At 45.8% G+C, this 16,591-nt stretch overlaps 1 protein-coding gene across 2 annotated transcripts in view; it reads right to left on the reverse strand.

Annotated features, from left to right (window-relative positions):
• SULF2 (sulfatase 2) overlaps nt 1-16,591 on the reverse strand; it is a 475,361-nt gene that overhangs the window by 35,805 nt on the left and 422,965 nt on the right. For both annotated transcript variants that reach the window (XM_084854074.1, XM_084854073.1), the window contains one exon: nt 3,488-3,695. In XM_084854074.1, the coding sequence (XP_084710200.1) occupies nt 3,488-3,695 (208 nt within the window). The remainder of the gene's footprint in view (nt 1-3,487; nt 3,696-16,591) is intronic.

The following is a 16,591-nucleotide window of genomic DNA, read 5'->3' on the forward strand; positions in this document are numbered from 1 at the left end:
TTATCGGTTAAAACCAGCACCTTGAATCGGGCTCGGAAACATACAGGCAGCCATTGCAAGCGGGCCAGAGTCGGTCTTATATGTTCAGACCTTCTGGTCCCCATTATCAATCTGGCTGCCACATTTTGCATGAGCTGCAGCTTCTGAACCATCTTCAAAGGCAGCCCCACATAAAGTGCATTGCAGTAATCTAATTTAGAGATTACCAGAGCATAGACAACTGAAGCCAGGTTATCCCTGTCTAGATAGGGGTATAGCTGGGCCACCAACCAAAGTTGGTAGTAGGTACTCCGTGCCACTGAGGCCACCTGAGCCTCAAGTGACAATGATGGCTCAAGGAGAACCCCCAAGCTATGAACCTGTTCCTTCAGCGGGAGTGCAATCCCATCCAGAACATGTTGAACACCCTCCATCCGGTCAGAAGAACCACCCACTACCGGCATCTCAGTCTTGTCTGGATTGTGTTTCAGTTTATTAGCCCTCATCTGGTCCATTGTCACAGCCAGGCACTGATTTAGCACATCCACAGTCCCACCTGAAGAAGATGAATAGGAGAAATAGAGCTGCGTGTCATCAGCGTACTGACGACAATGCACTCCAAAACTCCGGATTATCGCACTCAACCCTTTCATGTAGATAGTAATAGCATCGGGGACAAAACTGACCCTTGTGGAACCCCGTACCAGAGAATCCACGGGGCCGAGCAATATTCCTCAAGCACCACCTTCTGGAGCCAACCCTCCAAGTAGGGGCAAAACCACTGCAATGCAATGCCCCCCACTCCCAGCTCAGACAATCGTCCCAGAAGGATGCCATGGTTGAGAAGGATGCCTAGGTCATTTCTGCATTGCCCAGATCAACCAGGGTTTCGACAGGAGAGCCCACCATATCAGCCGGGAACCTCCCCAGAGTCCTATGGAAACCATCCAGATCCATTTTAACAGGTCCCCCACCCTTGCAGAAGGGAAAAGCTACTGTAAGTCTAAACCTCAGCAGGTAATGATCTGACCATGACTGATGCAAAGTCCCCAACCTTCAGACCACCATCTCCATGTCCAGTTGAGAAAAACAAGTCTAGAGTATGCCCCGCTACATGCATTGGGCTGGTGACATGTTGGGACAGTCCCATGGTCATCATGAAGGCCATGAAATCCTGAGCAACCCCAGATAAGGTGCCCTCAGCGTGAATGTTGACACCCCCCAGAACCAACAGTCTGGGGGATCGCAACAGTGCACCTGAGACCACCTCCGTCAACTCAGATAGGGAGTTCGTTGAGCAGCGGGGTGGGTGGTACACCAGCAGAGTCCCCAATCTGTCCCGCTGGCCCAACACAAGGTGCAAACACTCCAGACCAGTAGTCACATGGACAGGGAGCCTGCAGAGGGAGATGGAATTTCTATAGACCACAGCAAGCCCCCCTCCCTGGTCCTCAGGTATTCCCTGTTGCTGAACCAAGTACCCCGGTGGGCAGAGCTGGGAGAGACTAACTCCTCCCTGCTCACCCACCAAGGTCTTGGTTATCCATGCCAGATCGTCCACCTCATCCACTATTAAATCATGGATAATGGAGGTCTTATTTTGAACAGATCTGGCATTTAAAAGCAGCATCTGGAGACCTGAATTATTGTTTATTTCACCAAACAGCACACAAAATGACATGGGGAAAAACAAAGACAGACAGACAGACGCTCCCCCCGCAGCATCAAACTATCAAGATTTGAGTGCTAAAAACATATAATATCCTAGCAAGCAGAAACATTAATTCCTTGAGGAAAAACATCTGGCTCTTGTACAAAAAGAATGAGTTAGCTACTGTGCCTTTACTGCATGAAGAAAAGATTCTCGGGAAAGGCCCTCAGGTTCTTGACACCTGGAATAATTACACAACCTCCTAACCAGGATGTTGTGGGGATTTGCAAAGATGGTAATCAGTTCTTTGCCGAGTGCTTGAGCTGTTTTAACTTTTGAGAGTTGTCCCCACTTATGTGGTCCACACTTAAATATAACTTCTTTACTTGTTGTATTAAGTGCCTCCTGGTTCTCTAGAAGTTGCTAACAAGTTCACGTCACTGTGCTCACTTTCCTAGAGTATCTTCCTTCAAGAATAACTTAATTGAACAACAAGCTCAAGCATTATTTAAAGATTATCTGTTATGCCACATATGCGAAGCAGCAAGAGTAGCTGGTGATTTCATATGAGAATCAATAATTTTATTCACCTAAAAATTAGCTTAGTAGTTACTAATCAGCTTGCAAGGCAAATATAAAGGAAGAAAATCAATTTAAACTCCCTGTTTGAAGCTGGTGCCAGGTCATTACAGAGAAAGCCTAATCTGCTAAATAATTAAGACTGCATTTGTGGAGCGAGACGAAAGAAACTTTACAGATGAATAATAATTCTGAGCTGCTGTTTTGCTCTTTTAATCTATAATTAGACTATGCACTTCAAATAGAGATATTATTAACCTGACTCAAGTTTAAAAGCACAGCCTGTGGAATAGGCTATGTCTGAAAGCGCCTGGGCTTTGCCAGAGAAAGTCATCCTGCTTTGGAGGCTTCTCTTGTCCAACACAAAAACAAAACATTACATATGAGCAGCTTTGAGAACAGCAACAACTACATGTGCCCCTATGAAGAATAAATGATGCTGCAGCACCCTGAGAGCTGTTCAAGCTCTAACCCAAGGGCATTTGGTTTCTTTCAAAGGAACTTTATCCCCACTAAGGCTGGAATGGCCTGTGCAGCCTTCTCTGAGATTAGGCCAAGGGTGGGGAACTCCCTACCTAGGGAGGCCAGTCTTTCTGGTGGTGTTCCATGATCTTGCAAAGATCTTCATAAGAATGTAGGAGTCATGCTGGATCAGACCAAGGGTCCGTCTAGTCCAGCATTCTGTTCACACAGTGGCCAACCAGCTGCCCTCAGGAAACCCACAAGCAGGACATGAATGCAACAGCATCCTCCCACCCATGTTTCCCAGTAACTGGCATACATAGGCTTATTGGAACTGGAACATATAGCCATCAGGACTAGTAGCCATTGATAGCCATTTCCTCCAGGAATTTGTCTAACCCCTTTTTTAAGCCACCCAAATTGGTGGCCATCACTACATCTTGCAGAACCAAATCCCATAGTTTAACTATGTGCTGGATGAAGAAGTACTTTCTTTTATCTGTCCTGACTCCCCCACCAATCAGCTTCATGGGATGGCCCCAGGTTCTAGTATTATGAGAGCGGGAGACAAATGTCCTTCCTTTTTTGGGGCAGGTTCTTGGCTGGATGAAGTGATTTTGCTGATCCTTTAGAGAATGGTTGTTATTGTTATTGTTGAAATGTTGTTATTGGTTTTAAAAACATGTTGTAAGCTGCCTTGAACATTTTTTTAGAAAAGGGTATAAATACTTTCAATTGATCAATACAAAAATTGCTGAATTCTTTTGTTTTCCCCTGCATAATACAAAGACGCACGAAATTGGAGGGTTCGCTTACTCTTCTTAGAGAAGAGCTTCTTTCGCCGTCCAGTGGTGCTCAGCTTGTATTCATTCTCCTCGCAGTTACATTCCTCGCTGTTCCTGGTGTAGTACTTTGGCAGGAGGTTGGAGATTGCTTTGCTGCTACCTGGAGCTGTAAGGCTGGCCATACCTTTGCATTTGTGCAGCTTGAGTTTCCCACTGGCATCTTCCACACACTGCCATTTCTGAAATATAAAAAAGGGAAGGGAAATGTTGTGGCATGTTCCTCGACGCAGCCTTGATATTCAGAGTCAGTTAGTGTTATCAGCAGGGCCCAAGATTGGCGGGGTGTGTGTGTGTCTTTACCAGTGGTCAGGAGATGCGGGGGGCGGGCGGGGGGATAGACCCAGGCTAAAACCTCATTACCTTGAAGGAAAACATTGAAGCTAAATTGTAGATTATGCTTGAGGAAATTAATGGAAACCTACTTCCCTGTATCTGCTGTACCTATTGTTCAGATCAGAAGCAGTGCTAGAGCAGAACAAGCAACAGTCTCAACAGCTGTCCCAGGGCCCACTTTAGAACAGAGGAGAGTGTGCTTGTACAGTTAAACTAGGACTTGTCATTTGAGAAACAGATAGATACGTGCTTTCCTTTGTGTTCTTTAAAGAACTACCAATTCCAGAGTTTCTTGTGCATAGGCAGGATGGAGAGAGAGCTGGCAGGAAAGACAAAACACCACAATAACCAGAGACATTGATCCCAGGGACAGCGCTGCTGGTAGGATCGACAGGTTCAAAATATATGGATTGGATCCAACGCTGTCATTATGCTGACAGAAGCAGTTCTGTCCATGGAACTGGGGTGGGGGTGCTTCCCTCTCCGCCCCAGGGTGTTAAGAAGTACACTGACTTCTCGTGGTGTACACCTGCTGATAAGAGAATGTGCCTACTTGATGCTAGTTGGGCTGGGAAGTGTAGCCCTGAGCACGAGCAACAACTAGGAGGAGGTGTTTGGGTGGATATGACCAAAAATAGCCAAAGATGACCGGGAGTTCAAAGAAGATATACCAAAGAGAAATGCGTCAATCAAGATAGCATGCCCAGATGGTAGACTCTGGGTTATATGTTGGGACATTTCAAAGTAGCCTGTTTGTAAAGGTGCCGAACACATTCCCCAGACACATGAAATTATGGGAGTTAGATGGGACACCTGGTTTCTGATTGGTGAGCAAATGCTCTAACCACGTGCACCCCATTTTCTATTGGAGGCTGATTGTCTCATTGCTCCTTGGGCCCCACCTTTGACCAGAGCAGGGGTATGAAAGCCCAGGGAATGGGAGCTCTGGGGTGGTGTCTTTTGTTCCTGCTGCTGCTGCTGCTCCACTTCCCTCTTTCTACCGTGCCACCAGACCCATGGACCTAGGTAACTATGGACCTTTTTAGACTCTTAGACTTTGGGACTTAGAATGATATCTGGGTTTGGGACTTAGAGTTATTTCTTAGTTTGGGACTTAGAATGATTTCTGAGAGTGGCACTTAGAGTTATTTCTGGGTTTGGGACTTGGAGGGTTTTCTAAGCTTGAGACTTGGAGGTTATATCTGAGGAGGGGATTTGGAATCCCATCTTCAGAGGTGACAACTGGAATTATTCCCATGTCTTGAGTTTTCTGTTCACTCCAACTCCTTCCTCTGTTCTTCCTACGCCTAGAGGAACTTAGTAATGCTTCAGCATAAGTTTTGTATTCAAGTAAGAAGCAGGAGGAGGCCATGGGAGGGTTAACACATAGGTTGAATTGTTTTTGTTTAGCTTTGAACTGCAAGTAGTAAACAGGAGTAAGTTGGAAAGAGGAGTCATAACAATGTTAGAAGCTCAAGCCATTATCTTATTGGTCAAGTTCATAGTACCAGCTTTGGCAATTGCAATTCTTTTGATTTATCTTCTGTTTTGGTTGCATTCTCTTTCCCTGTAATTGAAGACAGGATTTCTAATAGTAATAATAATAATAATAATAATAATAATTATTATTATTAAATTTATTAATCGCCCATCTGGCTGGTCACCCAGCCACTCTGGGCGATGTACAACATACAATAAAAACAGTTTAAAACAATAAAATTCTACAATAAAAACATTTTCTAAAATACCCTAACCCACCCCAAATGCCTGCCTGAACAACAACGTTTTTAATGCACGACGGAAGCTCATTAAAGAGGGGGCATGACGGATTTCCCTAGGGAGGGAGTTCCACAGAGTGGGGGCCACCACAGAAAAGGCCCTCTCCCTCATCCCCACCAGTCTAGCTGTCCTGGCTGATGGGACAGAGAGAAGGCCATCCGAGGCTGATCTTGTTAAGCGGCCTGTCTGGTGCTGCTGGAGGCGCTCCTTAAAATAGGCCGGGCCGGAACCGTATAGGGTTTTAAAGGTCAAAACCAACACCTTGAATTTGGCCCGGAAAACAACTGGTAACCAGTGCACCTCCTTCAGCACTGGAGTGATGTGATCTCGCCGGCAGCTGCCTTTAATCAGGCAAGCCGCCGTGTTCTGTACCAGCTGCAGTTTCCGAACCGTCTTCAAGGATAACCCCACGTAGAGTGCATTACAGTAGTCTAAACGAGAGGAGACCAGGGCATGTACTACCGATGGGAGCAGATGGTCGGGAAGGAAGGGGCGCAGCTGCCGTATCAGATGGAGTTGATACAGCGCTGTCTGGCTCACAGCTGACACCTGAGCCTCCATGGACAGCTGGGAGTCCAAAATGACCCCCAGGCTGCGGACCTGGTCTTTCAAGGGTAGCCGTACCCCATTCTACACCAGGTCAACATCCCCCAGCCTCCTCTTGTCTCCCACCAAAAGTACCTCGGTCTTGTCAGGGTTCAGCTTCAGCCTATTCCTCCCCATCCAGCCACTCACCGTCTCCAGACATTTGGACAGGGATTCTACGGCCAACCTTGGTGAAGATTTAAACGAGAGGTAGAGCTGCGTGTCATCCGCATATTGATGACACTGCACCCCAAACCTCCTGATGATAGCCCCCAGCGGCTTCACATAGATGTTAAATAGCATCAGGGAGAGGATGGAACCCTGTGGCACCCCACAAGTAAGTGGCCACGGGTCCGAAACCTCCTCTCCCAGTGCTACCCTCTGGTACCTGCCGAAGAGGAAGGACCGGAACCACCGCAATACGGTGTCCCCAGTGCCCAACCCCTCCAGGCGGTCCAGGAGGATACCGTGGTCAACGGTATCGAAAGCCGCTGAGAGGTCGAGGAGAACAAGGAAGGAGCATTCACCCCTATCCAGAGCCCTCCTCATATCATCTACCAAGGCGACCAAGGCCATTTCTGTCCCATGCCCAGGCCTGAAGCCTGACTGAAATGGGTCTAGATAATCAGTTTCTTCCAAGTGTGCCTTCAACTGCACCGCCACCACCTGCTCAATCACCTTGCCCAAAAATGGCAAATTTGAGACTGGGCGAAAGTTGTTCAAAACTTGAGGATCCAAGGAGGGCTTCTTTAAGAGCGGTCTTATCACTGCCTCCTTGAAGGCTGATGGCATCACTCCCTCCTCAAGGGAGGCGTTCACCACCGCCTTGATCCCCTCACCCAGTCTCTCTCTGCAGCTCATAATGAGCCAAGATGGGCAAGGATCAAGTAAGCAGGTCGGCCGTACCGATGAAAGCACCTTGTCCACTTCATCAGGAGGAAGAACCTGGAACCGATCCCACAAAACCGGTTTGCCACAGGCCGCCTCTTGCTCACTAACTGTATCCACAGTGTGCAGAGTAACACACCTAATCTGATCAATTTTATCTGCAAAGTGCCTTGCCAAGGCCTCACAGGAGGCCTTAGAATGTTCCAGTGGTTCTGGAGCCACAGGACCGACCAGGCTCCGGACCACTTGGAACAGCCTCCTGGGACAGCACTCTGCAGACGCGATGGAGGCAGCATAATATTCCTTTTTTGCTGCCTTCACCGCCACGTGATAGGTTGAAGATACAGCTCTAGCCTGTGTCTGATCGTCTTTGGAGCAAGACTTCCGCCACCGGTGCTCTAGCCGTCTCACCTCCTGCTTCAGAGCTCATAACTGCGGATTGAACCATGGTGCAGTCCGAGCCCTGTTCAGGGGGAGAGGGCGTTTTGGAGCCACCTGATCTAATGCCCCAGTGATTGCGGCATTCCAGTCACCCACCAGGGTCTCGACCGAGTGGCCGTTGGCATGCCCTAGAGAATCCCCAAGCGCGTTCAGGAATCCATTTGGATCCATAAGACGCCTGGGGCAGACCATTTTAATGGGTCCTCCACCCCTGCGGAGGGGTTGTGGAACCGAGAAGTCCAACGTCACCAGATAGTGATCTGACCATCACAAGGGGGTGGTGGATATACCCCCGACTTCCAGATCACTCCCCACTTCTCCAGAAACAAACACAAGTTCTAGTGCATGACCGGCTACATGGGTGGGCCCAGTTAGAATATGGTGCAGCTCCCAGGAGGCCATGGTCTCCATGAAGTCCCGAGGTGCTCCTATGAGGATGGCCTCCGAATGTACGTTGAAGTCCCCCAACACCAGTAAGTTAGGGGACTGTACACGCACATCAGAGACCACCTCAAGCACCTCAGCCAGGGAGTCAGACGTGCAGCGGGGTGGACGGTACATGAGCAGAATCCCCAGACTGCCCTTCGGGCCCAACCTCCACTACATGCACTCAGCAACCTTGGTCTCCCGGAGAAGGGGTCTGGTGAAGACCAAGGACTCTCGTTATATAACAGCCACTCCCCCTCCCCGATCCCCAGCCCTCGGCTGCTGTGCATACGAAAATCCAGCTGGACACATGGCTGCAAGGGTTGGAGCAGCAGCCTCGGCCAGCCAGGTCTCCGTAATACATGCCAGGTCTGCACCCTCATCCAGGATCATGTCATGGATGAGTGAGGTTTTCTGGGTAACAGACCTGGCATTGCAGAGCAGCAAACGAAGGCCAGAAGATGGGGTCACGCCTCCCACAGCCATCCTTTGGCTCTGGACAGGCCCAGAGCAGGGGACAGATACTACACATCTCTCCCTTGTTCCCCTTACCTGGCATGGCCTGCCCCTAGCACTCCGCCAGCGCCTGCCGCCCAGCCTCGGTATCTTCTGGCCCCCAACACTCCCCCCACTGCCTCCATCAGGTGGAGACATGCCCCCTCGCTCCCGCCTATCAGGCAGGCTACCCACCCCTAAAAACACAACAAAATCCCCCAGAAATTAAATTAAAACAAAACAAAAATTAAAAATCCCCTTAAAAATTTAATACCATAGATTTGTATAAGGAGAGTATGATCTTGGCTATTTTATTTTCAATTCCTATCCTAATTATGTCTAACATGAAATTTGCCTTTTTCACAGCAGCCATATACTGGGTTGACATTTTCATTGAGCTGTCCACCACAACCCCAAGATCTCTTTCTCAGTCAGTCACTGATAGCTCAGATCCCATCAGCTTATACTTGAAGTTAGGATTTTTTTCTCCAACGTGCACCACTTTATACTTGCTTACACGTTTATTGACACTCTCAAAGAACTCTAAAGTTTTGTGAGACAGGACTTATAGCAGAAGCCATAAGCATGCACACACACAGAGTGGCACGGCCTTTCATCAGAGCTTGTCTTTCTATATGCTTACTAATTTTATCTTTAATAATACTTTCAACCAATTTTCCCAGAATAGATGTTAAGCTAACCAGCCTGTAATTTCCTTGATCCCCCATGGATCTCTTTTTAAAAACTGGTGTTACATTGGCCATTCTCTAGTCCTTTGGTACAGAGGCGGATCTTAGAGACATGTTACATATTTTTGTTAGAAGATTAGCAATTTCATATTTGAGTTCTTTGAGAACTCTAGGATGGGTACTATCTGGGGCCCATGATTTATTAACTTTCAGTTTGTCAACAAAGTTGAGAACTTCATCTTTTGTCACCACTATTTGCCTCAGTTCCTCAGACCCCCTTCCTGAAAATATCAGTTCAGGCACAGGTATCTGTCCTACATCTTCTGCTGTGAAGACAGGTAAAAAGAATTTATTCAGCTTCTCTGCAATCTCCTTATCCTCCTTTAGTACTCTAAGTCCACTATCATCCAATGGTCCAACTGCTTCCCTAGCTGGTTTCCTGCTTCTGATATATTTAAAGACTCCTTTATTGTTGGTGTTGTTATAGATATGCTCCTCAAAATGCCTTTTTTGCATTTCTTATTATCTGCTTGCATCTCTGTTGTGCAAGCTTGTGCTCCCTTTTGTTTTCCTCATTTGGGCAAGACTTCCATTTTCTTAAGGAAGCCTTATTTTCTGTAATAGCTTCCTTAATGCTGCTTGTTAAGCATGCTGGTAATCTCTTGGACTTGGTGCTACCTTTCCTAGCCTGTGGTATACATGCTAGCTGAGCTTCTATTATTGTGGTTTTGAGTAACCTCCAATCCTTTTGAAAGGATTTAACCCTCTTGACTCCCCCTTTCAACTTTCTTTTTACCAGTTTCCTCATTTTAGAGAAGTTTCCTCCACTGAAGTCAAATGTGACTGTGTTGGACTTCCCTGGCAATTTTCCACTTAAATATATATGAAATCTGATAGCACTGTGGTCATTGTTTCCAGTTGGTTCAACAACACTCACATCTCATACTAGGTCCGGGGTGAGACCGCTTAGGATTAAATCCAGGGTCACCTCCCCTCTGGTCGGTTTCATGACCAACTGTTCTACGGCACAGTTGTTTAGGGCATCAAGAAATTTAACCTCTTTGTTGTGACTGGAACATGCATTTATCCAGTCAATTACTGGTTCGGATAATTATGGGGGTAAAAGAAGCCATCGTGGCTTCTCTCCCCACCCCTGCATGTGCTGCGTGTATGACCACAATTTGCATAATTACCCGCAATGCAGCGTGGGTTGCTGTGTCGTCCCAACCCAGCATGGTGAACAGCAGGGTGACGCCTTACCCACCCAACAACCCATGACTTGTAGTAGGGGTTGTGGTGTTGGTAAGAAGCCACCCCCACCATGCTGGATTGGAATGACATAGCAACCCGTGCTACATTGTGGGTAATTATGCAAATCGTGGTCATGTGCGCAGCATACATGGTGGCGGGGGTAGAAGCCATGATGGCTTCTTTTACCCCCATGATCATCCAAACACAGTCAGTGTGGGGGTAATTGAAGTCATCCATGATTACTTCCTTGGTTCGAGGCCTCCCTGATTTTGTTTTCCCTCTTCCCAGGATCTTCAACCCAACCTCTGAGGAAGATTTGAGGCAGGAGAGGCAAGCAAGGATTTAAGTTCAATTATTGGATCCAATAAACTAAGTATTGCATGATAAATATGCAATAAAACAGTGTTAAATTTTAGAGGCTGTCTGTTGCCATTCTAAGTTATTTTGTAGTTTTAAAATATTAGACTCTCAGTTCCAATTATGCTGTGTTACATAGTTCCGGATTTATGCCTCTGTGCCATTGGGAAGATTTTCCAAAGTTCTTGTTTTTTTTTCCGAAGACAGGGAAACACTTACATGAAATAAAAATTTATAGTTGGGCTATGGCTTTGAGCTGAAGTAAGGCTGTACCCAATTTTATTTTTTAAATCTTTTTGGGGAAACACACACACACACTAATTCTCTTCCTGTTAGCCTTTGGTTGCAAAGAACACAGATATCCTTCCTCCCACTATACATGTTTGCTACAGCTAGTAACTTCCAGTTCTCACTGGATTTTTACATGTAAAATTGGTATGCTACTGTCATAGGTATCTGATTGGAAAGCTCCCATGAGCCAATTGTGAACATGGGGGGGGGGGGGCGGTAGCTGAACCAAAATTTCTCAGACGTATTTTTTCTGAGAACATATCTGATTTATTTTTCTTTTTCTCACCCCCACATCCCTAGAGAAAGAAGGCCTCTTTCCAGAATTGTCTCCAAATATTCACCATCATTTTTTGTGATGGCCACTATTCCCCTCCTTCCCCTGCCCCTCCAATGCCCTAGAAAAACACCTCCACCTGGCACCTCAGTTGAGGAGGCTTTTGATGTGCCAAGCTTTCCTCAGCCAGGAAAGGCTTGGCTGCACCCAAGTCAGGAGGGAAGGAAAACATTATTCAGAGAGAGGCAAGAGATTGCTCCCGCGTCTCTCTGCATGGAGAAAAAGATGATGTCAGAGGCAGGGCTTCAGGGAGGGATATGGCTTCAGAAGAGAGGGTCCACCCCTGATGTCATCCACTCCCCAAGGGGGTGAACAGAAATGCAGTCTGGCCCCTGGAGTCTAGACCGTGTCCCAGCTGGTCTTCTAGGGCCTCCTGGACATCCTGAGTGGTTTTTCAGAGTGTATGAAGGGCTATAGAAAGTTGAGAGGCCTGACAAGCTATGACTTATGTATAGATGTCTTGGGGCAGCTTTTTGTATCTCATCCAGGACTTCTATAAGAACCAAACCATTCTGCTGGATCAGACCAAAGTACCACATTGTGTTTCCCACAGTTGCATCAAAGAAGCCACAAGCAGATCCTGAAGGTAACAGAGCTTGACCACTGTTGTCCTCTAGCAACTGGTATTTACAGCTAACAGAAACTGATATGGACCTAACCTTCATGAATGTGTCCAATCTGTAATGTTTTTCTGTAATCCTCTCTGTCTCTGCTCTTGTCTGTTTTCATTCTTTTTTAACAAATTAAAATGGGTAAGTCCTTAACACTCATAGCTACAAATAATTTTGAAAATATAATCCAAAACAAAAAAGTAAAAAAAGAGTTTGAATTCATTGTTTTTTTTTAACTGCCACAATTTCTTGTTCCACATACAAAGAGATTTTCTAGATTTTTCCTTGTTTAATGGTATCAATTACACAAAAAGGATTACAGAAAAAGCATGTGCCACATGTCTCTCCCAAATATAGCTTGGAATTTGCCAATTAATATATGCAAAATAGCTATGGCCCTTCTTGAAGTAATTCCTACACTCTGCTAGATGTCACTTATGCGAGAGCCCCGCTGATTTCCCACTATAAATAACATGAATCGGAGGGTTCTGCCTTTTTTGTTGTGTTATATATTAACAGTTTCTGAAGTACAAGACAATTACAAAGCTAGTGTGTTTACTTTGGTGGCTTGGTAGCACAAACAGGCACTCATGCTCACGCTCTGACACCTCCAGCGCCCAGGAGTGCGTAACTTAAGAAGGAGGAAAGGCCAGATGGCTCAAGTTCATAAATTCGGATATGTCAATCAGTTCGTTCCACTGATTAAATCAATTCCTGCTTTCAGCTCTGCTAAATAATACCTTTTAGTGCAAGCAAGAATCAGATAAATGCAGTCAAGTGGGAATCCAGACTAATATCCCAAATAGCAAGTAATAATTTGCATTTGCATAGAGACCAGACAATTTGCATTCTCAGCCAGGACAGATAAAAAAAAGTCCTTCTTCACACAGTGCATAGATAAAATATGGAATTCACTACCACAATGTGTAGTGATAGCCACTGTCAAGAATGAGGGTAGTAGAAGCTGAAGGCATGAGGGCCGATTGGGTTGTCACGTACAAAGTAGCTACCTGGAAGCTGATTGTTTTTTGGCCATTTCTCAGCCCAGCAGCTCAAGGCCACATTTTGCTCTAGTTAATTGGGAAAGTGATAACTGCCATGTCTGGTGGGAAGATTCAGCCTCCTTGGAGGGGGGTGTCCTGGGACTGGGTTATGACTGGGTGTTTCAAATCTGCCTTGAGTTGCTAGAGCTGGGCAATAAAAAGAGGGCCAAAGAAGGGGCAGGTGCCTCTTCTTTTGCCCTGGTGGTACTAGGGTGTGCTGCTGGCTGCTGGCTATCCTGCGAGGCCCATACTTTGGTATGTATAGGATAGACTAGTTAGCTTTATTGTTTTGCTCTTGGGAGTGTGTGCCTTGGTGATTGGCGTTTCTGGTTTTTGAGTATTGTAACTTGCTTGTAATTTCCTGTACAATCTACCACCTCTCCCCTTTCCCTTCCTCTTTGTTCCTTTCCCCTAATAAACTTTTATCCAACTTCCAGTTGGTGTGGTGAGTCCTGTATAACTTCAGTGCTATATACAGTGCCTATTGGCCTGGAAGGGAAGCTATTGAGTAATCTTGGGAAGACTGGTGGCCAAGTTGGGCCTGGCCTGCCTCGCAGGGTTGTTGGGGTGAGACCAACAATCCTTCACAGCCACCAGCTTGGATGGTTTTAAAAGGGGATTAGAGGATAAAGCTAGCAATGGCTACTAGCGATGATGACTATTTATTACCTCCAGTATCATAGGCAATTGCTGGGGAACATGAGCGGGAGGGCTATTGTATTTATGTCCTGTTGTGGGCTTCTCATAGGCATTTGGCTGGCTACTGTGGGAAACAGCATGCTGGATTAGATAGGCCTTTGGTCCTATGTTCTTAACCATTTTCATAAATTCTATATTAACATCCTATGTCCTCTTTCAACACTAAAACTTTCTTTCCTTGCTGCTTCTTTTTTTAGTACTCTGCCAGTGTAACTCTGAGTGTAACTCTGCCAGTACTCTGAGCGTTGTGTGGCGTAGAGTAGTAGGCGGCAATATTGCAATCGAAACTCTCCCCATGACCTGAGTCCGATCCCAGTGGAAGCTGGGTCCCAGGTTGCTGGCTCAGGTCGACTCAGCCCTCCATCCTTCCGAGGTCGGTAAAATGAGTACCCAGCTTGCTGGGGGAAAGGTAGTCGCGACTGGGGAAGGCAATGGCAAACCACCCCGCTATAGTCTGCCATGAAAACGCCAGCGCAAGCGGCGTCCCTCTAGGGGTCAGCAATGACTCGGTGCTTGCACAGGAGGAACCTTTCCTTTCATTTCCAGAGTTATTAGCTGCAAGCAACTTTGTTTCCCTGTAAGTGCATATAGGGTTTTGACTCCCTACTCTGTTTCAGTAACTCTGTCATTTAAACCATTCAACAGATGTAGCACAATAAATTGGATAATTTGAAGACTCCAGCAAACTGCAGAAAATTGCAACTGGTGCTAATGTTCCCAATTAAACTGTTTCTGGGAAAGAATTATTGGTGTAATTTCTGACATCAGAGACCTGACTGTGGTCCAAATCCCAAATAGCACTTAATCTGTATTCTACTAATGGCAGCTAGAATTTGTGTTGTGCAAAAGTAGGGAAAAGTAACTGAAATTTGAAAGTGTTAAAACAGACATACTGTATTACACTTCAGTGACATATGGGACCCATTCATTCTATTTCTGGGAAGAATAGGGCAATCTCTTTTGTATTGAGGACAATATTATGAAATCAACAGAACTTAAACATGACCAAAATTCACTTATGGTAACAGTTATATTCGACTTAAATGTTCCTGTTTATCTGCCACAGATCATCTGAAAAATGTGTGTATATTAGGGATGGGCAAACCCCCAAAGTTCAGGGAGGGGGGGTCTGCCGTGGGGAAATCCAGGTCGCTTGGGCTCACTGGATTTTCCCAGAGCCTTGCGCGTGCATGCCAGATTTCGCGGGGCGCCTTTCCAGTTTTGAAAAGACAAGATCCATGAATGCAGGCTGCCATTTGTGGACCTTCGAAAATCACAGCTGTAAAATGACCTTGTCTTTTTAAAACCTGGAAGCCATCCTGGATAGAGTCCGGTGGGCACGGGGGTATGCAGGCTCTGCAGGTCAGATTCTTGGGAATCCAGCCTTATTTGAGTCTACAGCAGATTTCTCTGGCATCCGTAGTGTATATATATTGTTAAAAATAAAAACACCTGAAAACTGTCTTGCATAAGAAGATAACAAATTTAATATTGCACACCAAACAACCCACTTGAATGTGTTTGTTCATGTTTAGTTTACTCAGTGTTTCAATCAACTACCAATTTTAGGGCATAGTAGGAAGAGATATAATATGCTCACACTAAGGTGGCCAGATCTCCTACTTTACAGAGGACAGTCCTGTATCTGGAGGTCTGTCAGAGGACAGTCCGCTGTTTAACGGTGTCCTCTACTTGAAGGGCTGTCCTGTCTGAATCCTGCTTAAGGATAAAGAACCATAAGAAGGGAGAACGGGGCCTTGAAGTTGCCCATCCACAGTTAACACTTGGACAACAGACTGAGCAGCAGGCATGCAGGTCTCACCTGGTCAGTCTTGCCCACTACTGTGTTTTCTATTTAAATTATAATTATTTCTGAATTTGCATCTATAGATAGAAATTGGCATATACAGATGTTATGCACATTGGTGTCCTCTTTTGTCCCCTTGTTGGGTGATGCATTTCTTTGTTTTTGGTGATGCATACGTGGCCACTCTACTTCCCAGACACATGTAAAATTTCATATTTCTATTGAGAAGTCTTGACCTCCTTCCAAATCCTGGCTGCCACACCGTGGCTTTGCATGATTGCCCTTCAGAGCTTTCCTACAACTGCAGCAATTACAGATGTTAACTCAGACTCATTACTTGGGGCTGCAATCAGGGGTCATTACTTGGGGCTGCAATAGCTGCAACCTTCCTGGAAGGATTTTCTATTACAAGAGGCAGTTTGCTTGTTTTAGTCACTTGATGCACAGTCTTAATCTTAGGACACTGTGACTTGGATAAATGGGCACAGAGACTTAATCAGCATAGCTCCCAGAGATTTCAATGCATGGAACATGAAATCACTCAATTTGTTCTGACAATATCATTTATCAGAAAAACGATAATGCCATTTGAACTCATAGTGGTATGAAAGGTGCAACTCTAGCTGTTACAAATGACCCAGCAGAAAGCCCCCCCCCCATTTGGGCCAGTCAATAATATACAATACAATCCTTTGGGCAGCGAAGGGGTTTGGCTATTTCATCCCTACATTCGCAGAAGAAGAAAAAAGGACAGGAGTGATTTAATTACTCTTAGACTACAAGACACTAATTTCTCCAGCAGGAGGTAAATTTACATCTGTTCAAGGCAGCTTACTTTATTGTCTCTAGAAACATGGCAATAGCTACTTCCTTCCCACTCAGCCACTTATTTCCCCCCACCCAGAAAATTGGAGCATGTAGTTTCTTATTTTTTCCTTTTGTCATTTTGGATGGAACTAGACATACAACGGCAAACACAGAACACAGGATACCCAGTCCTGTGTTGGTTTCTGATGTGCATCCCTTTCCCATGGCTGCTTTTCCTC

The sequence above is a fragment of the Heloderma suspectum genome, chromosome 4 (genome assembly GCF_057233095.1).
Source record: "Heloderma suspectum isolate Gila_16-S chromosome 4, 16-S_ref, whole genome shotgun sequence".
In the NCBI taxonomy this organism is placed as follows: domain Eukaryota; kingdom Metazoa; phylum Chordata; class Lepidosauria; order Squamata; family Helodermatidae; genus Heloderma; species Heloderma suspectum.